General features: G+C 46.9%; 1 protein-coding gene across 2 annotated transcripts in view; it reads left to right on the top strand.

The window, feature by feature from the left end:
* Positions 1 to 27,373, top strand: part of epha3 (eph receptor A3) — a 96,171-nt gene that overhangs the window by 54,679 nt on the left and 14,119 nt on the right. For both annotated transcript variants that reach the window (XM_066706016.1, XM_066706017.1), the window contains exons 5-13: positions 3,166 to 3,501; positions 8,318 to 8,442; positions 12,451 to 12,613; positions 14,734 to 14,836; positions 15,561 to 15,625; positions 16,476 to 16,601; positions 20,372 to 20,557; positions 24,607 to 24,668; positions 26,270 to 26,479. In XM_066706016.1, the coding sequence (XP_066562113.1) occupies positions 3,166 to 3,501; positions 8,318 to 8,442; positions 12,451 to 12,613; positions 14,734 to 14,836; positions 15,561 to 15,625; positions 16,476 to 16,601; positions 20,372 to 20,557; positions 24,607 to 24,668; positions 26,270 to 26,479 (1,376 nt within the window). The remainder of the gene's footprint in view (positions 1 to 3,165; positions 3,502 to 8,317; positions 8,443 to 12,450; positions 12,614 to 14,733; positions 14,837 to 15,560; positions 15,626 to 16,475; positions 16,602 to 20,371; positions 20,558 to 24,606; positions 24,669 to 26,269; positions 26,480 to 27,373) is intronic.

Below are 27,373 nucleotides of genomic sequence, written 5' to 3'. Positions count from 1 at the left end.
TTAATCTGTGTACGGTCCTCCAATTAAGCCCTGCACCGCGGTTCACAATTAGCAGACATATAGTGTTTCTGCATGAGGAAGCCAGTCGGGTTTCTTAACCCTTAAGTGCATCTAATATAACAAACCAGAGGATCATTGTATGTATCTCTCTTTAGCTGGAATTGGTAATTATGTAAAATTATATAATAATATGATCAAATATCCCCGATCCACACAGACAGGGACCAATCAACTAATTGTGTGGCTCATTATGGTTTGAATACTTGTCTAATCATGGCTTTTCTCTTTTTAAATTCATATTCATTATCTATTCACTTTTTGATGTTGCTTTGAATGTGTGGATTCGGTTGTGTGTATATAAGACGTATGAACTCCTATTTCAAAGTGTCATGACAAAGATTTAAAGCAACAACATGTGAGACCTGTGGGAGGGTCTGACCTCTCAGTGCTCAGTCTGTCCATTTCTTCAGTCAAAGCAAGAGGAGCCCGTCCCACGAATGGTGCGTGAAGCTGCGAATCAGGGAGAGAAACGCAGACGCCGGACTTTCTTTTCAGAGGCAAAGGAGGAAATTAAATCATTAAATAAAATGTCGCACAGGCACCCCCACCCACCATATGCGTTCTCTCAAAAAACGCTCTTTATTCAACCCCGGAGTAAACATCTGACACGATCAGCGTTTCCATATGAAATACCGAATATCTGCTTAGCATTACAGCCTGGTATGACACATTTCTGGACTGCATCTTGTTTTTGATGGAGCACATAGGTAAGTGTGTAGTTCCATATTTCCTACGCTGATTTTACAGAAGTGGCCCAAAGTGAGAGGTCGGTTCGCTTGCAGAACAGATTACACAACGAGAACCACCTTAAAACAGTGACTTAAACAGCTAAGACTCCCAGCTCAGTGGAAGGTCACAGACTCGGGCTGTAACGGTTAATCTAATTGGACCTCTTGTCTTTAACAGGACTGGTCTCTTTTGCAGAACAGAGTCCATGACATTTGGCCATTGCATCAGTTGTAATCAATTAATTAAAACATGCTGGAACATTTATACCATTTGATTCCAGACTAGATTAAAGATGCACAGATGAAGTCCCTCTGAGATTCTTTGGAGAAGCATATTTAAATATTTAGAATGAGAAATATGGGATGGGATATCTGTAAACAATCAACTTTATTTTCCCACCAACCCACCGAAAAACTGCTTCCTGGAACATGTTTCTCTAAATCGTGTTAATCCCGAGGTTTTAACCGCCCATGAAGATTAAATGTGCCTCAAGCTGTTGAAGAAGACGTTTTTGTAAATATATATCTGTAAATATGTATGTATACACACACACACACATCCAGTAACTGGATTCAAAGTAAACTAAAACAAACGTCTTGTCCAACAACTTTGTTAAAACTGAGAAAATTGAAGCAGATTGAAAGATGCTAGAAGAAGACAGACGTTATATCTGACCGCAAATTTGCGCAGAGCACAGATGCATTGAAACAAAGTGGAAACAACAACAATGTATGAATGTGTGCGTGATTATTGTGTGATATTCCTGTGCATATTGAGAAGTGATGCGTGTATCTGTTCATAGAAGGGACATGTATATGCAAAGCCATCAATCTAGAGGTTGGAGTGGACACGGGACTGGGAGGGCAAGGGCGAGGGCGTCTCCACACTCAATACGACGCAGTACAGTCCAGCGCAGCTCGAATTACTGCCCTGTTGTCTCACACACGGGCCACTGCGGGGCACAATAGACAAATTAAATATTGGATACTAAAACGTTTTCCCCGTTAAGCAGGGGATTACGTGATTTATAAAGCTAATTCCCAGCGAAGTGTGTGTCAGCGCGCCCGTGTCTCTCATCGGCTGTCGGCTGCTCAACGTGCCGGCCTGGCTGAGCTGGGGAGGCAGGAAACCTTCTCTGGGACCGGCGTTAATGGGTCTCTGGGGGGGTGTAAATTAACCATTTCAAATCAAACAAACAGACACTTTATTTTTCAAACCGTGAAATCCAATCTTTCTTTCTTTTATTTTCCGTTTTTGTTCGTTTTCCCCATTCATAACTCACTGCCAGTGATCCGGGTTAGACAGTGTGTCATTGTACCTAAAGTCCAGCAATAATAACACCATCGTAAAGAAAGCTCATAATAAAAGCATTTCATTTTTATGTCAAACTAAGTCTGATGTTTATGCTAAATTGGTGGCTTTGCCAGCAATTTAAGAGCCTCGATCCCACAGCCCTTTTGGTGATGAATGACATCCAATCCCACATTTATACCATAAACAGGGCTTTACAATCAGGAGGGACAGGCATCTTACTATATACTTACAAAAAACTAAAAACGTTTACGATAAAAAGCGTAGACGAATCAGGCGACACTACTTGGTTCTGTTGTATCGTGATACGCTTTCTTCTCAGCGTAAAATAAGATAATTTTCCGTAAGGATTAGCAAATTAAAGTGGTTCCAAAAATAAAAAAATTTACTCCAGGTGTACAGTTACTTTCCCTAACCATGGTATGTAAACTGGATTTACCACAGTTATGTCACAAAATTATATCTGTCCGTCTCAATTACAATCGCACTCTCCCGTATTCGTTCCCCGAACCCCATTTCTGTCTGAATCCGAGATCTCTGCCTCTGACGCTTTCTGTTAAGCATTTATTAAACACGGGACTGATGAGGTTACCGAGGCTCAAGCATGTGTTTGAAAACCCTGTGTCAAAATACCTGTCGGAGCCGCTCCGTATTGGATGTACTTTCCCGGCCTGGAAGGAAACCATCCAAATAAAGCACCAGTCGATCGGCCTCGTTCAGGTGAGGGGGATGTGCAGCTCGAGGGCTCGAACGGGAGAGGATCTGACGCTGCTACAATGGGCTCTTTATAATGCTGATATCAAAGCAAGGAGGGTGAGTTGCGGAAACCTGACGTACTCAGATTCTCAGTTTTCTAATGTATGAGTAGGGATATCCACGTTCACTGAGGTCCCTCTGAGGTTTCCCTTTAACTCAGACCCAAAGGTAACTCTGTTTTGACAGAACGACCACTGCTTTTCTTCTTCTGTCTCGTACTGTAATGTGTGTGCGTTGTTCTTTTCCTGTCTGCGGTTGTGCGCCTCTCTTTCGATTAAACGCTAACGGTGAACCTGTCCCGTCTTGCAGGGCCCCCCTCGGCTCCCAGGAACGTGATCTCCATCATCAACGAGACCTCGGTCATCCTGGACTGGAGCTGGCCGGCGGACGCTGGGGGCCGCAAGGACGTGACGTTCAGCGTGGTGTGCAAGAAGTGCGGGCTGGCGGGGCGGCCATGCGAGCCGTGCCGGGGGGCGGTGCGCTTCCTGCCGCGCCAGATGGGGCTCAGGAACACCACGGTGACGGTGGCCGACCTGCTGGCGCACACCAACTACACCTTCGAGGTGGAGGCGCTGAACGGCGTCTCGGCACTGGGCCCCTCGCAGCGCCAGTTCGCCGCTGTCACCATCACCACCAACCAGGCCGGTGAGAGCCGCTGCGCCGCCCCTCTTGTGTGTGTCTGTCCCTTTGTTTTGTCTGACTAGACGGTGGGAAACATGCAGTCCACTTCATTAAAGGCAGGACTCCTTTGAACACAGTAATGACATCACTGTAACTGGGCCGTGAGCCGCTGGGATCGTGTAATGGCTTGGAAGGTAATGTGCAATTATTAAGATGTTATTCTGGAATCAATACTTCTGATCGGCCGCAAACAAAAGCAGAATGTGACCTATGGCTATCAGGTAGCAACATCTCGGAGAAACACACTGACCTTCTGCCTGCATTATTGGTCAGTATAAATAATTCAATACGAAGTCTAGCCATCGGCTTTCATGTGAAAGGGCAGGCGAATCGGCTGATTTACTTTTATTCTTCACTAACATGTTAGTCCTGCTTATTTGATCACACGGTCTTTGCAGTTACAGATGTATTCAGTAGCATCTCACACTGGAATACAGTCTCTCCATGTCTCTATTACTCACGTCAACATCCCGTCCAAACAGACAAGACCAGCCAACAGCGGGGAGGCCACCGTAGACTTTAAAATGGAGACTTTGACCCGTATCGGCTGATTTAAAGCCCGAATGTGACAAGACAGCTTGTTTCCCTCCCGTCTCCTGGAGCCGAGTCTGTCCAACATGACTGATACCAGAGATGCCAAAACACATTCCCATACTCCGACTCCAGCTGCTGCTGTGCAGATAGTCACGCTGAACAAAGGTCAGGCTCGGATCCTCCTCTGTACTGTAAAAGCCAGCGACGCTCGGACGGCCCCATCTGCTACCGATCGGTATTCGGTTTCCTTAATGCCTCGATGTCTCTGTCTGTCTGTGAGTAGCTCACCGCTGGCTGTCAGGTTTTGTGAGGCTCATGGGCGAAGGGGCCTGAGGTGATTTAGCAAGCAGACTATTCAAAGGGGTCTGAGAGCCGTAGTGGGACGTTAGGGTTTGAGTCAATAAAGTGCTTTCAGAATCAGATCAGCGTTGTAAAGTGTCGCCTCCATGCAAGAGTCAGGTGTGTTTGTGTGTTTGTTTACCTGCTTTTAAGTGCGACATACTTCTGTGTGATCAGCCAAAGTATAGCGTAGATAAGGAAGATAGATAATGTGAAAGCCATCCAACGTCTCTTTGAAAGCAATTTGACCTTTTCCTCTCCACATCTTGTGCACAATCAATACTGTACATTCAACCCTAACATTTAAACACATCTTTAACATCACAACGTGTCCAAACACTGCCAACATCATACACCGCAGTCTCCCGCAGCAGGTCACATCTTTAGGCATTTCAGAAGCCCCTACTTTCCCGTTCAGCTTCCATACAGTGTTTCCATTGTATTTCTTTTCATAAACCCCATACCCGCCCATCGCCCTCAGCTCCTGCCTCGGCGGTACCAGCCCGTGATTGTCAGGTGCTCACATCCTTTCCAGAGCGGCTGTATAGCATGAAATAGGGCGTGCATGCCTCGCTGCCTGTTATTACAGCTGTGACCTATTACCAGCTGGATTGCCAGACACGCTCGCTTTAAAATGACATACAGCTTTTGACTTTGAAATGATTCGGCAGTAAATAAGGATTTTATGCTCTTCGCTCACTTCTTAATCTTGCGCTGCATCTCGGAGCGAGAGAGAAGGGAGAGCGAGGAAGGGAGAGTGAACAGACATTCTTCCTAATGAATCGCTTCCTCCTGACATGCGAACCGTTCAAATACAGGGGAGAGGGGGACTCCGGCAGGCCCTCCTGACTGACACAGCGATCGACGACTGTTTCGTAATTAAACAGCATCCTACAGAGACCAGATAGTGCCAAGCTCTGATTGCAGTTGGCCTCCGAAGAAAAATGCCCCTCATATCGATATTCATATATTTTTTGCATGTATGTATTTAAATAAATTTAAATCAGGGAGGTTTGGGATCTAGATGTGGATTCCGGATGGCTGTCTGAGACAAACCAGGCTGTTTGCCATGTCTCAGCAGCTTCTGTGCTTTTGTGGATTGCGGGTAAAGATAAACGGAGATGAAGGAACTATAGGGAGAGGGACTGACGTCGCCCAGTAACTCCAGCAAGAGCTAAAGCTTAGTCTGCAGGAAGACTGTCGGGAATATGTCGGGCAACGTGACTCAGGGAGGAGACGGAAGAGAGAAATGGGACAGAGTTGGGACAAGGGAGGGTGATTGAGAGGATTGGAGTCGTTGAATCTGTGTGTGACTGAGAGAAACATGGGTGAGAGAGGCCAGATTTGAGGAGCCTTCACCCTCATTCTCTTCTTCGAGAGGAGGGGACTTAGTGGTCTAGTTGTACGGAGCTGGGATGTCCTGCAGCTGATGGACTGATGGACTCTGAAGAAACCAGTTCTGTTCATGAACCTTCCTGTTACTTCAGCCCTGCCTTCTCTCACTGGGTCCAACGGGTCAGTTGAACTAGACTGCAGGTGGCGTTTGTTAACACGCAGCATTGATCCCCCCCAAAAACCTAATGAGATCTCACCAGGATCACTGTGCTCCTCTCTCTCCCTTAAGGGTGTTTCTCGGCACATAGCGACCGCAGGAGAGGAGGAAATCCAAACAACGCGACGTTTCTTCTCCGCGTTCCCCTCCATTGGTGTTTGCTCCGGCGATCCGAGTCGCATTACAGGTCCTGCCGATTACTCCCCGCAAAAAACGTCCCTCTCTCTTACATAAATAAATACGGGACCTAAATGGGTATTTTATTACGGCCGCGGACGCCCCCCAGCGCATATGAAACGCGAGAGGCTGCGACCCCTTGAGCAATTACGAACCTCCCTTGCACTTGGACAAATAATCAGCCTGCCTTTACAGTCCTATAAAATGCAAATGGAGGGAGGAGATGGACGTGTGAAGCTGTAATCCCCTTTCCGAGTCTCGCAGCTGCACTCGCCGGCAGCCCACTCTTTCTCTTCTTTACGAGGGTTTCGCAAAGATGTCAGACCCTCCCCCCGCCCTAGTCTGGGGACCCGACATCAAAACCCAGAGAAGATCGGCGGTCGGCCCTGGGGAAGGGTGCTGCTTTCCATCTAAGAGTGAGCTTTTCAACCGCGGCCAGCGCCTCCTCTATTATTGGATCTGTTAATGCCATATGCTGTGTATTTTTATTATCGGACACTCTGTAGGGGAGTGAGCCGTTCTCTGCTCTTACTCACGAGGTGTTGCCAGATGAGTCTGAGAGCTGCTCTCTCTCCCTCCTCAGGGGGAGACAGGATGCACATTTAAATAACTCAAGCACCGCAATCTCCTTGGAAAATAAAGAAACGCAGTGGGGGGTTTAAGGATTATGATTGAGAGGAGAGAGCACTGATAATCCAAAACACTAATATATATTTATAGGAAAGCAAAGATGTGTGAGAGGTAGTGAACGTCTCTCTTTTTCACTCCATATGAGGCTTTACCGTAGGAGTGCCAGCCCTAGAGACGGCGGGAAATTAGAGATTGAGAGATTAAGAGAGAGCAAGAGGGAGAGGGAGAGGAGAGAGAGAGAGAGAGAGAGAGAGAGAGAGAGAGAGAGAGAGAGAGAGAGAGAGAGAGAGAGAGAGGGAGACTACCAGTGTGGGCCCCTCTCCCTCAGCCAGCCGGTGAACCCCAGTGCCATGTGTTTGACATTACCCAGTACTTTACAAATCGCTTCTTTATTAACTCACTGATGTTGTGCAAAGATGATCTGCAAATATTTATTCCTAGAGGCCCCACAAGACGCCGGGTCTCTTTAACAATACGGTTTCATACAGCAGACCTATTGTCCGGGCCGGGCCCCCATTTCCGAGCCCACCCCGGGTCGGCCGTGTCCCACTGCGGGTCGAGGGACGGATAAGGTGATAGACTATTTGTACAGTCTGATGCAGGGAACGTAATTCCCCGGTTTTAACAGGATGTTCGGAGCTGATCTGTGAATGTTGTTCTTTAATATCAGACAGGGTGGACAAAATAGTCAGTGCATTCAAAGAGGAAATTGACAGCTTTTTAAATGATTAACTGGTTGTTTTTGTATATTTATATCTTATGTACGAGTGCCGATTAGGTGTGGCTTTTTAATCCTGGGAAAGCGGTATTGAAAGCAAGGCCTGTCTGCTTCTGGTCGTCCGCCGAGGTAACTGATAACAGATGACCGATTTCACATCCCTCTGGAGGGTTTTCTCATTCGGAGGACTTATTGGTATCGCAAGATGAGTTACACCAACAGAGAGTCCATAAAGAGAGGCCGTAAAAACGAAGCGCTTGAATATGACTTGGCTGTCAGACGAGGGGGAGGGGGAGAGAGGAAAACAGACTGCGTTCATCTGCATTCGTGAAGAAAAATAAAGACTCCTAGGTCATAAAATCACGTTCGAGGGAAACGAGAGCTTTTCAAAGGACAACGTCTTTTTTCCTGTGGTCTAATAAATCTGCAGCATGGGCTGGTCACGTCTTTAGTGCTGCTTTGCCGTTTGGAAGCTGTAAAACGACAAGAAAAGCAGGAAAGCACATAAAGGAGAATAATAAGGAAAAGAAGGCAAAGTAATGAGTCTTGACGTGAATTATGGTAGCAGATTGAAACCATCTGATCTCCAGCAGAAAGGCATTCGGATCACGGCAGGTTTAGGCCAATTCTTGCTGACGGGCCGAGCATGTGTTGCACACCCCCTCTCCTGCGGCGGCGGGGGGCTGTCACCGGGCCAGCGCCAGGCCGGTGAGTGGGGGAGCCCCCGGCCTCAGAAAGTGGCCAGGCGGGGGGAATGTGCTGAGGATCGGTTCTCGCTCTCTCTCTCCCTCTCGCTCACATTCCTTCTCTCTCTCTCTTTCTCTCTGCAGCTCCCTCCCCCGTCACAGTCATCAGGAAGGACAGGACGTCCCGGAACAGCATCTCGCTGTCCTGGCCCGAACCTGAGAGGCCCAACGGCATCATCCTGGACTACGAGGTCAAGTACTACGAGAAGGTGGGCCACGCCGGGTTTCGTTGTCGTCTTCTGATTGGAAATAACGCACAATAAACAAACACAAAAGAGTGATTCCCGTGTAAAGTAAAACCTTGTCGATTGACCAAGTAGTTTAGTGTTGAATTTCCGACACAGTCTGGAGCCATTTCTATTCTTTCAATGTGTCAGGCCTGACTAAACACAAAGAAAACACACTATGAACATCATCTCGGCTCAGATCGGCCAACGTATCCGCCTTCCCCGGCACACGTTCATCAGAAGTTCGTTACCAGAGGTCGTGGCTCACAGATTCTGTCCCACTCTTTTTACGGTGACATTTCAGAGGGTTGTTAGCTGTGCGGTGGACGTGTAGGGCTTTTTCTTCCTGGATCGGTTCATTCACGGGTAGGATTGTCCACTGAACGTGCTTTACATGAGAGAGAACAACCCCCCGTTCAATTCTCACAGTACAGGCGGTACAGACACCGGAAGGCTCACTGGACCGGACTGGACACTGCGTTGTGTGTCCAGTATCAATGCAGTTTTGTTCCCCCAGCCCTCCTGCCGTTCTCCAGCTACCGTTCAGCGCTCTCTCCTGCACAGCTGCGGCCACCCAATCCCTGGAAACCGCGCCGTATTGTTCTCTCAGACTGTCAATGCTTCACATTTTTTCCTCCCCTCTTTTCCCCCCTCATACATGCGGCCGTTAATGTCTCCCCAAGGCAGAGATTGAAATAGGAGGGCACTCGGCGGGTTCCTGACATTTTGGGGGGCTCTCCTCTTGGAAGTTGGCCGCAGATCTGAGGAGGTGGAGGAGAGCGTTATGGCAGACTCCCATGGCCTCCTGCCAGAACTTTCCTGGAGAAAAAATGGGGGAAAAGTGCCATGCTTTCAGGGGCAAATCACCTGGATGGACACACATGCTAATATGTATATTTTTGCGGAGTATACACTTGTGTTTATTCGTTTTTTATTTACAGAGAAATAGCCAGACGTACATAACATTTTATAATATATCCTTCAGTGGTAGAGGCCTCCCCAAACCGAGTGCTTGAGGTTTGTAAAGTAACTGTCAGGTTCGGTGTACAGTGTCAGGAAAAGCATCTGCGCTCTCCTTTTTTGTGTGCGGTTGACCTCGAGACTAAATGTTTGGAAGTCTTCCTTAATAAACGGTCGCTCAGGACTGTCAAGGTTAGAGGGGGTTCGGATTACACTGCGGACATTTACTTCCACGTCTCGGGACATTCTCCAGATGAGGGCAAAAGGCCCGTTTTAATGGTTCGAGGGCTGAGTGCTTAAACGATAAATGTGTCTTCGAGGACCCGGAGTGAAAATAGGTTGAGAGCAAATTACGACACTAATGTGCGCTTCGTGATGAACTCCCCCTGACATCTGATACAGAAATGAGCCTGCGAGGCATTCTCCAACTCGGTTAGCCAGAGGGCTCTTCTGAGTGTTGCCGGAGCTGTTTTTCGGTTTTTCGAGCTTGTACAGCAAAGAAATCAATTCACATGAAGTTTGTCCGCTTCTCCGCGGCGGCGGCCTGATGAATTTCATGTCACACGGAGAGAGATCGCAACGCCGCAAGACCAGGAGTTCAACGATGGCCAACTGATACCAGGAGAGGTAATCGTGTTGAACTGTGTGTCACGTCTGAAATGTGACCCCCGTTTGTAGTGAGATTCCTTTCTCTTGACTCAACCTATGGGCACAAATCAATTGTGATGCCCTCCATATGACCCCTACGCACTTAACAAGCGACCCCGCAAAAAGTGTTTGACCCTTACCCGGTGAGGGATGGGCGGTTGTTGTTTTTTGGGGGATTGTATGTTTTTTTAGACAAAGCAGTCAAGCGCCAAGTGTCACTCAGTGGAAACCCCACAGAGCGGCGATATTCTTGCTGAGCTGCGCCCGATATCCTCAGCACAAGCAAACTTGCCACTTTCTTAATTGTCTTCCCAGCACAGGTGGGATGCATTCAAGCCCAACGGAGGGGGTTTTGAATCGCTCTTGCCCCCGGTGGTCCCAGCACAGCGCCGGGACTTCGTTGGTTCGTATTAATTACTGTGTGCTGCTCTGGGGTTGACTGGAGATGAAAATACTGTGGGACAACAAAGAGGACTTGACCACAGTGGAGTGGAAACGCTCAGGGTTGGGCTTTAAGACACTGCTTTGTAACGCATGGTAAAGGAAGACGGCAGGATACCTGTGTCCTAGACTCCCCACGCCCCCAACCTCACACAGAGCAGACGAGCCGCCCCACTGGCCGCAGGGACACGGGCGGACAAAGGACACACAAAGCAGTCCAGGAGGAGAGAAGAAGGTGATGAATTGTTGTTGTACCTCATGGAGGAGAACTCAGCAGCAGCGCCAATGAGCAAACCCACATTTTATAGCCCCTGCAGTCAGGAAACACTCAGCGCCTCTGCTTCACATTCCCGCTGCTTCAGTCTGTGGCGACAGCCCTGCGTTTAATTACAGGCTGGTGAGGAAAAGTGCCAGTGTGAGAGTGAGTGTTGAGAGGCAGGCTTCACGTTTTGTTTGTCCGTCGCTTGTGGTGACATGAGCCTCGGTAAGTGGTGATTGAAGCAGGCATTTCCACACTCATCCATATCCTTTATTTTCATTCGTACAAACCGCACATGAAACCAGTCTTTCAGCCCAATGGTCTGCTTCCATAGAGCTGTGTATTTTGGTTTGGTGTGTTTTAATTCATCAATGCGCTGATGTTCCAGGTGTTCATCTAAAGATTTACCTCAGAAGAAAACCTCCCTGCTCTTCACAATTGTCTGAAGAACGAAGACCACAGTCTAGTGTAACTTACCTTATTTACCTTGCTCTGATGAAGTCCACAGTCCCAGATGGCAATAGTTTCACCGTCATGGAAAGACATGACACACATATCAAACTACACACACTGGGTAGACATTGGACAGGTCTTCTGTGTGCATTCATTCTACGGTACCTACGAGAGGGAATATCTTTGAAGCACTTTGAATCCTTGAAAGTTTAGAGACACGTGCATTAAATTTTACGGGGCATCGGATGGAAATGTAACCGTTTCAGAGATTTATTTTAATTTGTGGGAAAAGCGTGTAACTCAATGTGCAGGTATTCGTTTCACCTTCCTGCGTGTCCGGGATGAAGTCACAGCCGTGTTAAGTCCATCACGTTGTAAAGCAGTGCTTCGAGGGTGAAAGAGTCGTGAGAGGAATGCAAACGTGTCGGAGCCGGTCGTTTGATATAGAGTTTGGGGAAGAGATTTTTATTTTATATTAAGTGTGAGCCCCTGAAGTCTTGGCACGTTTCTACTGTGAATCTTTACTCACCGGTCGCATCAGGATTGATTGTTTCCATTTTAGCCAGAACATATGTGTGGTAACGTGTTTAATTGAATATGCTGAGAGACACAATTAAAACAACAGCTGACTAACTAATTAACCACGTTTTAGTGATTCACATACAACAACAAAATATTCACTTCATCGTTGTGCACACTTACAAAAAACAACAACAAAACTAATGAACAACTGAAGGAAACCATCGTGTTTGGAAGAGAACTTCATTACAGATTCTGGTGCAAGAAGAACCTCTCACACTCTGACTCTGAGTGAAATGGGACATTTTTTAAGAGGCCTAACAAAAGAGCTTTGTTTTCTTTCACTGTTTTTGCTTTATCGAGCAGATCTAACTCGACGCTGCCTCCCTTTTTCATTCTCCGCAGTTTTTTCTCGCCGAGTCGCACATCTGGAAACAATGGCTCGAATGCAAAGACGGACCATAAATCCCCTGTCATGTTGCTGGTAGGAAGGATCAGCGGACTACAGAGATCTTTAGCACAGCCATAAAAAATAAAGGTGGCGATCCATCACGCGGGGCTGGCACGGTGTCCCGCACTCGGGGGCGCAGCTGATCGCATCTACACATTGTGCGCCGAGGCGTCTGACCCCGCGTGAGACGAACACGATCCCCTCCTGTTGGGTTTTAATGTGTTTTTCTTGGTCTCTCCCCTCTCTCTGTCCCATGAAGCAGGAGCAAGAGACGAGCTACACCATCCTGAGGTCCAAGGGCACCAACGTGACACTCAGTGGGCTGAAACCCGACACCACCTACCTGCTGCAGATCCGGGCCAGGACGGCGGCCGGGTACGGGGCCAGCAGCCGCAAGTTCGAGTTCGAGACCAGCCCCGACTGTAAGCACCCTTCCCGGGCTCTACCTGTCACTGCTACCCCCCCACGCCCGGGTATCTGTCAGTCTGTTCAATTTACAGCTCCCCGGGTCGGGCTCTCAGACTCGCAGCTCCTGTACCTGGCGATCGCAAGACAAGCAGATTTATACTGTTTGGTTTGCTCTTTGTTTTTGTTATTTTTAAACTAGTTCTTAGGGTTTTGTCTGTAGCAGTTATTCCACTTTAAATCAGCAGTTCATGTCACTATATATATATTAATATATCATGTATGTACACACCTAGTATGGAGGTTATACACGCAGAGAGGAAATAGTCGGTGAGAAGGACTCAAGCATTTTGCGTTGAAAAGAAAGTGTGTGTGTGCGTGTGTGTGAGAGAGAGGGTGTGTGTGTGTGTGTGTGAGAGAGAGAGAGGGTGTGTGTGTGTGTGTGTGTGTGTGCGTATGTGTGTTTGTGTGTGTTCATGATGCTCACGTCTTTCTTCGGAATTTATTTGAATTGGAATTCCTTCTTTAAAATAAATAAATGTGGAAAATCAATGCCAGTTTATTAGCTGCTATGCACTAGATCAGCTGTCGCTCCCCCTGCCAGCATTGTGGCAGCCGGTGAATTATAGCGCCCTGCGTCTGGCCCGGGCCCGGCTCAGTCAGTCCAGTTTAAACACGCGGCCCCCACCGCCGGGTTGAAGCATCGCCTCCCCGAGTCAGGGATCAGGCCCCTCCCTCGGGACGCCGGGGCGGTGTGTTCTCCTGATGGATGGCGTGGCGGTGTCCCGCTGTGGTGCGCAGGGGTGGACGCGGACACATTCATCACAGAAAGACTCGCAGGCCCGTGATGCGGTGGCATGTGATGTGAATTTATGTGTCCGTTCACATTCCTGTAGAGACGACACCCACACACACTGGCCAGACGGGATCCTCTGCAGTTTGTCAGCCCCCGAGACGTGTTGTTTTCGGTGCTCTTGGCTTGATTTGAAGAGACGGGATTTGCTGTGGTCCGATCCTAATAATTCTAAAACTGCGGCCGCCCAGGGATTCCCAGGATGCAGTGAGGTTTGGCTGAAACCCCTGGGTATATTTAGTATTGTCGGTGTGTTTGTTTCCTAAAGACGGACATACCTTTCATTGCTCTGACTCATTGCTGATCTGTCTCCTGTAATTTCCCCCACATGCGTTCCCAATCCCGGCCGTCGATGTTGTCAGTCAGAACTACTTTCATTGCCCCTGTTTGGGTGGCTAGATCTCTCTATGCCCCCCAGCCATTGCAGGCAAGTCACCATATCCAGGCTTGACTCCGGCACCATTACACCACTGCTGACAACCACGGACCCTCTGCGTAAGTCGTCTGAAACGAGGATGTGATTGTGAACGGATGGTAACGGTTTGCATATCATACACTCCCCTGCAGCCAAGGAAATACCCAGACAGCTGCTGCTTTAGACCGTCCCTCCTCTCCACTGCCCCCGTTGTTTAACTTCACCGCCACTCCGGTCTAACGTCGAATGAAATCCCGCACGGATGCAATCCATCACGCGATGATGGTTCGAGGAAGGATGCTCAGACTCAACAGCGAGAGCAGTTCCCGTCATTTGTCTGGCGAACGAAGCGCCACGCGGCTCTGTGTCGAGTCTGACGGCTGAGAGAGACACGGGATGGATCAGGAGTCGGATCCGATATATTCAGGGACTGTGACAGCAGCCCCCCCAAACATCTGTTTTGTTGTACAGTTTGTCCTGGGACTTGTCTAGTCGTGTGTGTGTATTTGTGAGAGGATATCAACGCACACACCAATGTTACAATTTATCTGTCAGCTGTTTGCGTGGGTCTCATGCCTTCCATGACACACACAACCAAACCAGATAGCAGCTACTGTGTTTGAGACCGTTCCGTTTTGTGCTTAGTTATTTCAGTGTATCGGGGGTCTGTGGTAACACATGGGTCCCGAGAAAAGGATAAACAATTGATGCTCTAGGGTTGTGAATGATTATTTTTCTAACACACTGGGGTGTCAAAACTGTAGTGTTTGTTTATGACCTTTTATTTTTTTCCTGGGACGTGACTCTCGCTGGCTGGTGTTGAAGTAGCTGTTAATCTGTGTGTTTTGTGTGTGTTTGTGTCTCCACAGCCTTCTCCATCTCCAGCGAGAACAGCCAGGTGGTGTTGATCGCGATCTCTGCGGCCGTGGCCATCATCCTGCTGACCGTGGTGGTGTACGTCCTGATTGGCAGGTCAGCGTTGTTTGCTTATACACACACGCATACACACGCTCTCTTGGCCGCGTGCTGAAGTTGAGATCCCGTACATCTACACCGTGCAGAGATCTCCCTGCGTCCCGGGGCATGCAATCACCCCCGGTCCGATCTGTGGAGACACCGGTACCGTCTCTCTCTCGACAGGAGCGGCTGTTCTGTGTGTCTCCTACTCCTCCTCTTTGCCTTTTTAATCGGGCACGTTGAGTCTAACGAGTCTAATGCTTATCTTGGTGATCAGTACTGTGCGGAAATAGCTGCCTAAACCCCAGGATAAGGTCATAATATGTTTACTTTAAATGTGCCCCCCAGCATTGTAGAACAGAACTGTCATGCCTTGTTTATTTTTCTTCCTTATTACCAATATACTTTAATATTACTTAGTGTACTTCCTCCCTCTCTCTCTCTCTCTCTTTCTTTCCCGCACTACCTACACTGTATTTCCAAAAGTAATAAGCCTACCCTTACTGGTAATGTGTTTTGTGCATTTTGAGAGGAATGGCGCAGTTCTTGTCCTCCTACTCGAGTTATGTAGTCAGTCATGCTGTGTATGAATACGAACTGCGTAGACTTGAATATTTAACGGTGATGTGAGCCGGTCACGAATATAGAGACCCAAACTTCGATTCTCCCCCCAAGCGACATGTTGACTCGGGCGACTAACTGGAGCACAGATGACGGACGCTTTGTGTTTCTCCTGCAGGTTTTGCGGCTACAGCAAATCGAAACACACAGACGAGAAGAGACTGCACTTTGGAAACGGTCACTGTGAGTATCCGCCCGTCTGTCTGCCTGCCTGTCTGTCTGTCTCTCATGTCCCTGTGCCCATTTGAAGGTTTATCCCAGCAGAGGTGCACAACTGTACTCGGGGTTTATCACAGATACACACTTTGCCATTGTTTTCCACTGTCTATATCACGGTTGACAATAATTAGGCCAATCACGGTTGAGAAATAATTAAGCCTCAGTTTTAAAATGTCCATAAGCATCTCACAAGCCTCAAGCAGCAGAACGAACAGTGTAATACTCTTTGGGTGTTTATGAGGTTTAAATCCAGGTTTAGACACTACACAACGATCACTTGTATAACAGATTTATGTCCAGTTTGGTTACATCTATGTTTATCTTCTGGGAGGATTATTTTAAATGTCTGTGAAGTATAACTAAATGTTTCCTTTGACGCAACTGCCATTTATAACATGCTACAGGATAGTTATGTCATCTTCAGGAGACTGCAGTGTGCTTTATATTCCTAGTTTGCTTGAAATATTCCCTTATTGTTTATTGTAGCGGGGCCAGGCGGTAAAACATCCCGGCTGGCTCTGTTCACACAAACCCGTCTGCACAACCCAGACCTGTACTCGAACAAATCTGGCAGATTCCTAATCACCATTCTCTCATTGTGCGCCAAGAGGGTGCCAAGTGTTTTATGCCCGACAGTAAAGGCGTGTCATTTTTCTAGTAATTTATTTGTCAGCGGAGGACTGTGATTGATGCGAGATGCACCGGCTGTGACATGAACAAATGAGTCTCTGCGCAGGGTTTCTCTGAGTCGCGGTGGTAAAGCAGGTGTGTTAACTGCGGAGCTGTGTTGACGGCAGCGCACTTTATCTTGCAGTGAAACTCCCGGGACTCAGAACATACGTGGATCCGCACACTTACGAGGACCCCAACCAAGCTGTCCACGAATTCGCCAAAGAGCTGGACGCCTCTAGCATCGCCATTGACAAAGTCGTCGGCGCAGGTAGGCACACGCCAATGCCATTCACTTCATATGCCATCCTTACCGGATATAGACGTAGGATATCTTTTCCAAAACAATAGGTGTTGGATTATTGTAGTCTCCGGGGTCGGAGGTTAACCTTGTGTGGGAATAGGGGGTGCCGGTCATGGGGGGCGAGGACATATATATGCGTGCCCTGCTTACCACCGGAGAGAAATAGTTCAGACAGAGACTGAGCTCAGTGTGCTTTAGAAAGTGGTTTTGTTCTGTTGCAAGAATTCAAACTCTCCTTTATTATTTGTTGTTTTTGTCAGCGGTGAATCCAGTAACAAAAGCCTGAAACACTACTTTATATATATATATATATATATATATATATATATATATATATATATATATATACACTCACCTAAAGGATTATTAGGAACACCTGTTCAATTTCTCATTAATGCAATTATCTAACCAACCAATCACATGGCAGTTGCTTCAACGCATTTAGGGGTGTGGTCCTGGTCAAGACAATCTCCTGAACTCCAAACTGAATGTCTGAATGGGAAAGAAAGGTGATTTAAGCAATTTTGAGCGTGGCATGGTTGTTGGTGCCAGACGGGCTGGTCTGAGTATTTTACAATCTGCTCAGTTACTGGGATTTTCACGCACAACCATTTCTAGGGTTTACAAAGAATGGTGTGAAAAGGGAAAAACATCCAGTATGCGGCAGTCCTGTGGGCGAAAATGCCTTGTTGATGCTAGAGGTCAGAGGAGAATGGGCCGACTGATTCAAGCTGATAGAAGAGCAACTTTGACTGAAATAACCACTCGTTACAACCGAGGTATGCAGCAAAGCATTTGTGAAGCCACAACACGTACAACCTTGAGGCGGATGGGCTACAACAGCAGAAGACCCCACCGGGTACCACTCATCTCCACTACAAATAGGAAAAAGAGGCTACAATTTGCACAAGCTCACCAAAATTGGACAGTTGAAGACTGGAAAAATGTTGCCTGGTCTGATGAGTCTCGATTTCTGTTGAGACATTCAGATGGTAGAGTCAGAATTTGGCATAAACAATATGAGAACATGGATCCATCATGCCTTGTTACCACTGTGCAGGCTGGTGGTGGTGGTGTAATGGTGTGGGGGATGTTTTCTTGGCACACTTTAGGCCCCTTAGTGCCAATTGGGCATCGTTTAAATGCCACGGCCTACCTGAGCATTGTTTCTAACCATGTCCATCCCTTTATGACCACCATGTACCCATCCTCTGATGGCTACTTCCAGCAGGATAATGCACCATGTCACAAAGGTCGAATCATTTCAAATTGGTTTCTTGAACATGACAATGAGTTCACTGTACTAAACTGGCCCCCACAGTCACCAGATCTCAACCCAATAGAGCATCTTTGGGATGTGGTGGAACGGGAGCTTCGTGCCCTGGATGTGCATCCCACAAATCTCCATCAACTGCAAGATGCTATCCTATCAATATGGGCCAACATTTCTAAAGAATGCTTTCAGCACCTTGTTGAATCAATGCCACGTAGAATTAAGGCAGTTCTGAAGGCGAAAGGGGGTCAAACACAGTATTAGTATGGTGTTCCTAATAATCCTTTAGGTGAGTGTATATTCCTGTTACTATTCCTAAATTAATATTCTCTTTACACTTTCTGCCTGTACCAACTGTTCTTTATTTATGAAGTTGCTCAACAGAAGTCTCCACATGGTCTCTGATCCTCAGGTCTTGGTGTGATGTGTCTGTGTATGTGTTTAAGTCTGGTAATGATTGAATGAGTCTACGGTGTGCCAGTAGGATTGGCTGGGAATGATGTGTGTGTGTGCTGTCTGGCCCAGCTTGGCTGTTTCATCAGCTTTTGTCCCACCAGCCCTTTACCTGTCTGACCCCTGCGCAGTCAAGTCAAGATGAAACTTGATCAGCCACAGCATAGTACTTGGAAAACAGAATTACTTTTTTAAATCCAGAATCGGATGGAGTTGCCAGGTTGAGCCAGTGACCAATGAAGCGACCAATGGTTTGCGGGAAGCCCAGCCGGATGACAGGACTGAGAATCCTTGACTAAAATCGCTGCTAGTGCAGAGAGTGTCATCCCTCTCGCTCGGTGAAGAGCACGTTGTCTGCAAGGTCTGCTGTTGCACAACCCTGCAGCACAACGTCCCGAGTTATAATCACAGCCCACGCTATATCCTGCAGAGATCTCTGACTGATTGAGTGCCGTATCATCTCAGGAAGGACTGCGATTCACACGGAGGTCAGAGTCTCTTGTCTCCATGCCAGGCACAAGAGAGCCACGCTGTTTAGACAGCTTGCAATCATCCCCTATAAGTTCTTCCAGATATCAGGTCACTATTTAGCCTCTTTGCTCAAAGTCCTAAATGGGAAATAATTGCACATGAAATTACACTGGCTGGATATAATCCTAACGTGAATATTTGTGCTCTGAAGTCATCCCCGCTCTTCCCTTCTATCCTGTGCCCTGTTACTGTCTCTACCGCTGAAACCCTTGACCTCCCGGTGATATCTTTTGAAGTCGGGTCATGGTATCAGTGCGGGGGGACACCTGCAATTGGGGGTCCCGTAGAGAGTTAGAGCACTGACTCTGGGTCTGTTTTTCCCATCAGCTCTTCTATAATCAGGGCCTGGGCCACTAATTGCTATAATAGGCTGTATTATTAATGTCTGATATAGGAAATAATGAGGCACAAGGGTTTTTATTATTTATACGCAGCACTTTAGCAGATATTTTAAATCTCATGTCAATGGCTGTGTTGTCAATGGTCGGTTGCCAAGAGCAGGCCTCTCTGTTCATGGTATAGCAGAATCTGTGCCATATATGTATAGACGGCACTTTGAACTTTTACACTCACACACAGCATCTGCAGTTCAAATGTAAATAGAGTTCTCCGTGTTTCCAAAGATGTTCTCAGAAGATCTGGGATTATGCGTCGCCACAATACTGTCTTTGAAGATGGAAAACAAAGCTTTATGGATCAAGGGCTGGTAGTATATAATGAGATATGTTTAACACACAAATATTTTAATTGTTATACACATGTAAGCATATATACAAACTTTTAAAACATTTTAGTTGTTTTTTATAACTACTACTACTGAACTGACTATTATCATATGGAAAATCCCCCTCTTCGAAATGATCGCCTACATTCATTCTTCTCATGTTTTTGTTGTCATTTCTTTACCATGGATTCCTGGCAGAAGGATCCATAGGATGGGACACAGAATGGTTATGAAGCTGCCTTTGTTTCCGTTTGCCTCTTTCCACGGGCGCTGTGGGTCTCCGCTCTCTCACGGAGTGCCAGGGAGACAGAGATGTCCGTTCTGCAGGGCCTCAATTGGATTGAGATCAAGGCATTGGACATGCCCATGGAGGAGGGCATGGTTCCCCGCTGTGCTTTTCAGAGCCCGCTATGGTGCTGAATGGAGGCTCTCACCGCTGCCATAGTGTAGCTTCAGTCACTGTAGTTAGCCATCAGTTCAACAGAGCACGTTTTAATTAAATTCAGAAAACAATTAATACTTCCTGACTATAGCACAGGGCTATCTCTCACCGTGCTTTACTCTAGCCTTGTCTCAGCTTTATTTTTGATTGTTGTACGAAGGTTGAATTGCTTCCCATACTCTTTCTAACCTAATCTTCTCCACCTCGCAATAACTGCCCTCTGGCAGAACATTTTCCCATCTTGGTCACAGTGAGATACCCCTGAGCGGATACCCCCGTATCAATAACGTCCCCCTGTTGTCTGTCCCGCGCAGGGGAGTTCGGCGAAGTATGCAGTGGACGACTACGGCTGCCGTCCAAGAAGGAGATCTGCGTGGCCATCAAGACGCTGAAGGCGGGCTACACGGAGAAGCAGCGACGGGACTTCCTGAGTGAGGCCAGCATCATGGGGCAGTTTGACCACCCCAACATCATCCGACTGGAGGGCGTGGTCACCCGCAGTAAGTGTGGGGGTGAGGGGAGGGCAGACGGGCACGGAGAGAGTGGGTAAAAATGTACAAGTGTACAAAATATTAGTCAGACCAATATCTGCAATTTTAATAAATAATTTGGAGACTCTTGTCCCGTTCTCTTTCCTCCGCGCAAAACCACAAAAATGTACACCAATTTTCTGCGGAGAAAATGTAGGCCGGTCTCGGGGGCATCAGAGAGCGTTGAATGTGTGTAAAATCTGAATTAATCATTTCATTTCCACGGCTTTATTAAGTTTACTTTCCAGATACCACTCGTAGCTCCTGTCAGTGTGGTCGGTGATTTACGGGTGGCTGTTTGCAGTTATGAACGACCGATATCTGTGAGGTTGACGCTGACCTCTGTGAGAGCAGCCACTGTTTTAAAATCCTGCCATAGGACCCCTTCCCAGTTATGGTGGGCCAGTTTCCAAGCAAAAGGAATTAATACAACACCATAAATCTCTTCCACTTTGATTGGTCGGCTTTATTCAGCGGCATCAAAGACCTTGTCCTTGGTATCTTGATTCAGTGGCCCAATTTCCCCCTTAGGTAAGCGTGTTAAAAAGTACAATTTCCACAAATTATATTATTCAAAAAGAGCACAAGCTGGTTACAATAGGACAATATAATAACACAACTGGTTTGTTGTTCTTGAGTCTCCCGTTTAACCTCACCTAAACTCTGACCTGCTTTCTCTGAAGTTGTGTGATTGGTATTTTAACTCTCTGCCTATAAAAACAAGAAGAATAAAGTTTGTTCTCATCCTCTTCCAAATGATTAAGGCATCAATCCTACACCAAGTAATAATACGAATAAGAATATAAAAACATATGTGGAAAATCAGTACATTGTTTCAGCTGATTATTTTGGCCAACCTGGCAGAACTACACAAGATTTTATACTGATTGCAACACAACAGCAGTTAGTTTAATTGATGCTTTTAAGCTCAGATGAACATGTGAACTATATATTGCTATCAGCTGAGCTATTATCAGAAGTATCCCAGGCAAGAAGAGATACCAACTCCTCATGGATTCCAAGATGCACCAGCATGCAACGAACAATTAATTTTTATATCAAAACCTTCGCATTGTGAGATTGTGTCCCTTTCCTCCATTTTTGAAAATGCATATGAAATCTGTCAAGTCAATCGACCTAATTTTGGCAAAGCACGTTGATTGGGAGGTGATTTTGTGTAGTTCTCGTGCGACACTTAATACAATATTTTGTAAACCTGTTGTTACAAATGTATAAAGTGTTCCCTGTACAGAAACGTTTCTGTTGTAGGACAGAGATAAATCAGGCCATGTCTAGTTGTTCCCAAGGCAGATTTTTTTTTAAATTCAGTCTCATGTTGTTTTTGCCGAATAACCACTTTCAAGACCCTCGCCTGTCTAAATAACATGCAAGAGAGGAATGCAAAGCTTTCCTTTTATGTGCATAATTGTTAATAAAATACGGATTATGTTTGTCTAATAAATCTAGCGTCACTCTACCTATTAAAGCCCTAACTATAAATAATGTGGGCTGTAATTGTAAATGACTGCAGATTGTTTCTTCTTTGGGGGTGTGTGTGTATGTGTGTGTGGGGGGGGGTCTTTCCTGCACCGCAGCTCAGATGCACAAGTAGCACATGTCTGTGATTGGAAGCAGGTTTTGGGAGCCGCGGTACAGCGGGGGCTGCGCTGGTTCTGCTTGGCATGCGAGTCGCCAGGCCGTCGAAGCCGAGTGATTTATTAGCCCTGCCTCCGTTAATTCTTAATAATCCAAAGACTTTCACACTTCATTTAAGCTGCTGCTCTTGGCTTCTTATTTGGCCAAATATTTGTGGAAGTGCAATTACTGTTTCACAGGGAGCGTGGGCTGGGAGCGGGGTTTAGGAAGTGTGATTGTGGGCGGGGCTTCAATATCAAATGTTTAATAGTGTGTGTGTGTGTGTTGGGGGCAGTCCTTAATACTTGTTTTTCATCTGATACACATATGTGATGTGTAAATACAACAACACAAAATATCCAGAGTGTTATCTGTTTGGATCAAGAGCTTTTTCCACGGTTTAACTCCGAATAGGGGGAAAAATCTTACGCTCAGTTTAGCAAGTCTTGGGTCTCAGTCAGTCGACAGGCTTGGAAATAAGCAGAACAGCCCTTCAACGCTGATCTGAGCTCCAGGGGTTACAATACCTGGTGTATAAGTCAGGTAGTGTCTCATGAAGAGATAAGATAAAACTAAAAAGGTTAAAACTAAGAAGGAGAAGGAAACTATATAGAATACGATGAATGTAATCTTCCTCACTCACCGTCCTCACGTGGACAAAACCGTTAAAACTGTCCGGCGGCTGAGAGACAGACAACGAATGTTTCTCTCAGCCTCAGACAAACATCTGATAAAAGGAGGCCTATTCATCGGCAGCCTCGTAATTTAAGGAGTCTTGTCTTGAGGGCGGTGTGTTGTACAAAAGCATCAATAGGGATTAAAATTAAGTGTAGACGATAAAAGGGGGAATTTATGTAGGGCTGAGGGGCTCGAATAAAGCCATCTCGCTCTGACAGGTGAGCTCCAGGGTCTTCTAAATCCTTCCCGGCCTTCGTTTCATCCAGCAGGAAACCGCGCTGCTGTAAGTCATGGTTTACGATGACCGGCCTGCCTCTGTCGGGAGCATCGCAGGAGAGGAACGGTGACCCGAGTGAACTGCGGGTGTCTGGAGGTTTTCAGACGATATCCTAGACATGTCGAAAGGATAGAGGCCAGCTTTACTGAGGCCGAAAGCGAAAAGTGCAGCTGTTAAACTGCTGTGGTGTTTATAACATCCATATGGAGACGGACGATCGTGAGGAATGTCAAATCCAGATTCGCCGGTCAAATACTGTAAAATATGACTCTTTATTTATATATATTTATTTATTTAATGGAAAAATGGTTTCTGCAGCCATACTCTCACTATAACGGTGTTCGGACAAGATTGTATTGTATATTTGACACCAAATTTTTGTTTTAATGACAAACTCCAACTTGGAGATTTACTATGTTTTTTGTTTGTCATTAAAACAAAACTTTGTGTCAAATATAAGAAATAGTCTTGTCTAAATATATTTATAGTGAGAAATCATTTTTAATTCAATATTTTGGCCTTGTCTTGGTGCACAAATGCTCTTAATTTTCATATTTATATCTATAATATTTGTGTCTTCTAAATGAATATGTACTTCTAATAAACCAGAAAGTAAAATAATTTAATCATTCGCTCTCTGATCTGTTCGTAATACAATATATTTGTTTCTGGTTTCAAAAATGTGTCAGATATACAGTATTAACTATACAGGGACGCCCCTAGTGTGTCAAAAGTGTGCAGTCCCCCACCTGGGAACACTTGCACGTCATTTACTGGGGGCTGTGAGTCCCTGCCTGCCCCTTCTTGCACCCGAACCCAGCGTCCTCCTCAAAACCAATCCCTGTAACTCACTTTTCAATTACCCAAGGACCCCTGAGTAGTTTCAACTCAAGTGACATTTAAATGCATCGTGACCAGGGATAGGAGCCGGAGTCTCGTTCGTTAAGCCACCGACGCGGCGCCGTCTCTGATTGCGGTGTCGCACAGGGTGTCACAGTACAGTGTTAATTAAACAGAGACACCCATACAGAGGTGATTAGCTGAGACTGCAGCACTTCTTAATGAGTAAGCAACGCTACTGTGATGACGGGCCGCTGTGCCCGAGGATTGCCAGGCCGTGTATTAAACGTGTTGTAGATATAAGATCGCCGTGAGGTTTCAAATGAAAAACACAACAACATACCTGATGTGTTTAAGGTGTTGTGTTCCTCCTCTGAGGAATGAAAGCGAGGAAATGAAATCAGGTTCAGCGTGTTTCCGCCGCTCTCAGAGGATATACAGGGGAGGGTCGTGTTTTTTATGTTGCTGTTATTGTGCTTTGGATGCTGTTCAAGGCGGCCGATCCGATCAGATCCATCAGGGACAGCGCTGACATTTCAATGTGCATCTCAGCTGTGGGATCACTCTCTGTGATTATGTTTCCTTCCAGGTAAACCAGTCATGATCGTCACTGAATACATGGAGAACGGCTCCTTGGACAGTTTCCTGAGAGTGAGTAAAACATCTGCAGGACAGATTTGAGAAATAAACGAATATTATGTATCTTCTCAGATTTGAGAAGCAATGCCTGGGTATTTCACATATACAGAGGTGTGTGTGTTTGTATGTTTATGATGCTGCAGCCATCAGGACTCTTCGCTATAGCACTCCTTTATGTGTGTATGCTCGTATTTATGTTTACGGATTATAAATGGAAGATTCAACCGGTTCTTCATCAAAATGTATACCTCACAATGTGTGTCTTTCCACCTTGAAATAGCTCGCCTACAGCTGGCACAAGCTGCATGAGAGAGTGATGCCACAACCTGTCTGCTGTTGCCCATGTCACTGTCTCCTCTGAAACTAAGCTTGTGTATTCGAAACACCCTTGTGCGCCGAGCGCTGGGTCACTGGCACGGCCCGTTCGCAGCGTTGTTGAGCCAGACACACTATCTATAAAAGACGCACAAGCACGCAACAAACAATTCATTTGTCTAGGATGTGGCCTTGCTGCAAAAACAAACACACACAAACGGCGTTCGGTTTACCTACGCAGCCACATCGATGGACAGACGGATAGGACTGTGTTAGAGCCCGGATAACCTGGTGTAGAATAAAGGTGGATGCCTTGTATGTTATTTAGTCTGCAGTTAGTGAGGTGAAGGGCTGATCCGAGACAGAACCAACCACAGACTGATGTCGGGTCACGCTCTCCCCTCGCGTGTGGGTCCAGGCTGTGCCCGGGCAGCGCCACAGCGTTCTGCTTTACTGATATTACGCAAAGCACAAGATTAAATCAACAAGAACAAATATAAATTACAGTTCGCAGGACCCGTCTGAACTGTTGTCCATATGGCTCTGCGTAGCGTCTTTGTGGGGAAAAAAAACAGTTCCAGAACGGTTGCAGAGTTGCTCGGCAATTTCCTGCGTGTTTCTCAGAGGCCTGCTCTGTATCAAAGGAGCGCGACATCCACATCTGTTTGTGCTTCCCTGCCGCGGCTCTCTGAGCTGTTATTAGCCTTCCTCTCCACTTTCGTGTTCGAGCTAAAGTCGCTTCCAGGTGGTCTGGAGTTCATACACCCCCACTGCACCCTAAAGAAGCTCAGACACACGGCACACCCCGCACACACATCCAAACTCCACTTCTCATCCCTCCGCAGGTACCGTCTGCTTCTCCTGCCGTGGCTGCGCTGATTTATCAGCCAGTAAATTTATTTAGTGAGGCTGACCTGGGAAGAGCTTCCTGTCAAGTGTGTGTGTTGTCTGTGTAAATCCCCAGAATTTCATCTACACAGCTTATGTTACAAATAAACTAATCTTATGTAAATGGTCGTTTTGTTACCATTTTGTATTTATATACACACACATCTCTCTCTCTCTCTCTCTCTCTCTCTCTTTTTTGAAACCGAGGTGACAGTCCTCTTTGATTAGCTGTAAACCAAGAAAATAAAAAATGTTAATGACACAAAGATACAACACACTCCATTGTATTATGTCTGTCCCTTTAATTGTATATATTTCTTATCCACACTTCGTGCAATGATAGAAATCACCCCGGAGAAGCTATGCATGGTTCTCCCATTCCCCGACTCACCTCTCCCCCCTCTTCGCAGAGGAACGACGCCCAGTTCACGGTGATCCAGCTGGTGGGCATGCTGCGGGGCATCGCCTCGGGGATGAAGTACCTCTCGGACATGGGCTACGTCCACCGGGATCTGGCCGCCCGCAACATCCTGGTCAACAGCAACCTGGTGTGCAAGGTGTCGGACTTTGGGCTGTCGCGCGTGCTGGAGGACGACCCCGAGGCTGCCTACACCACACGGGTGAGACGCCGACAGCCAGCGACCGCACCGATACAGCCTGTGAATGAATATAATCTCCCATCAGCACCATGGCTGCAGGTCCCAGGGGGCCTGTCCGGACCTGGGTTGACACTGAGGCCTCGCTCCACACTTCAAGCACTCACCTGTGGCTTTTGAAAATGCATCTGTTTCGTTACTGAGGATCGTGTAAGTCATTCGTAGCCCTGGGGGGTCCGTCACTTGGTTTCAAACACAGAGGCACAGGGTGTGATGTTTCCCAGCTGGGGTCAGACCCCGGTCCTGCCTGTGACTGACAGCCCGGTCTGTCACGGTGCCATAATCCCCATGAAACGAGACGGATCCACGGTAATGAAGCGGTTCACGGCTCCGCAGGGCCACGTTATCAGCCGTGCCCAGCGCCGGAGGCTCGTTTCCAGCCCACACACGCTCCATTGTCCTGCGCTATCTCCCGCCCGCAGGACGCCCGGCACCACCACGGCGCGTTGCATGTTTTATTTAGGCGTGTGATCAGCTCGTATGTCACTCGCAGTCACGCAATCTGAACAGACGCAGGAAAGCAGCGGACGGCCGAGGAGAAAGAGAAAGCATAAGATAGATAATACTGTCAACATAAATTTGGGAGAAGGTTTTAAAAGGTCCACGTAGAAAGAGAGGGATGACAAATCGTTTAACGTTCGCCAGATACCCGTGTTCACCTAATGGAGGAAGTTTGGTGGAGAACCATAGAAGGCCCTGCTCGACAATCACTGGTGGATTGACCACACAGATGCAGTGTGCCAGATACGAGCTGACTGAAGGGTCGTGTGTGTAAATTATGATTTTAAAGGATACAAGTTGAATGTCAGGTGCTGCATCGGCCCAGAATCACTTGTTCTCTTGTTATCGGGGGTGAGA

This window comes from Amia ocellicauda, chromosome 6 (assembly GCF_036373705.1).
Source record: "Amia ocellicauda isolate fAmiCal2 chromosome 6, fAmiCal2.hap1, whole genome shotgun sequence".
In the NCBI taxonomy this organism is placed as follows: Eukaryota; Metazoa; Chordata; class Actinopteri; order Amiiformes; family Amiidae; genus Amia; species Amia ocellicauda.
The sequence above is the reverse complement of the archived record's forward strand: the minus strand, read 5'-3'. Positions and strand labels throughout refer to the sequence as shown.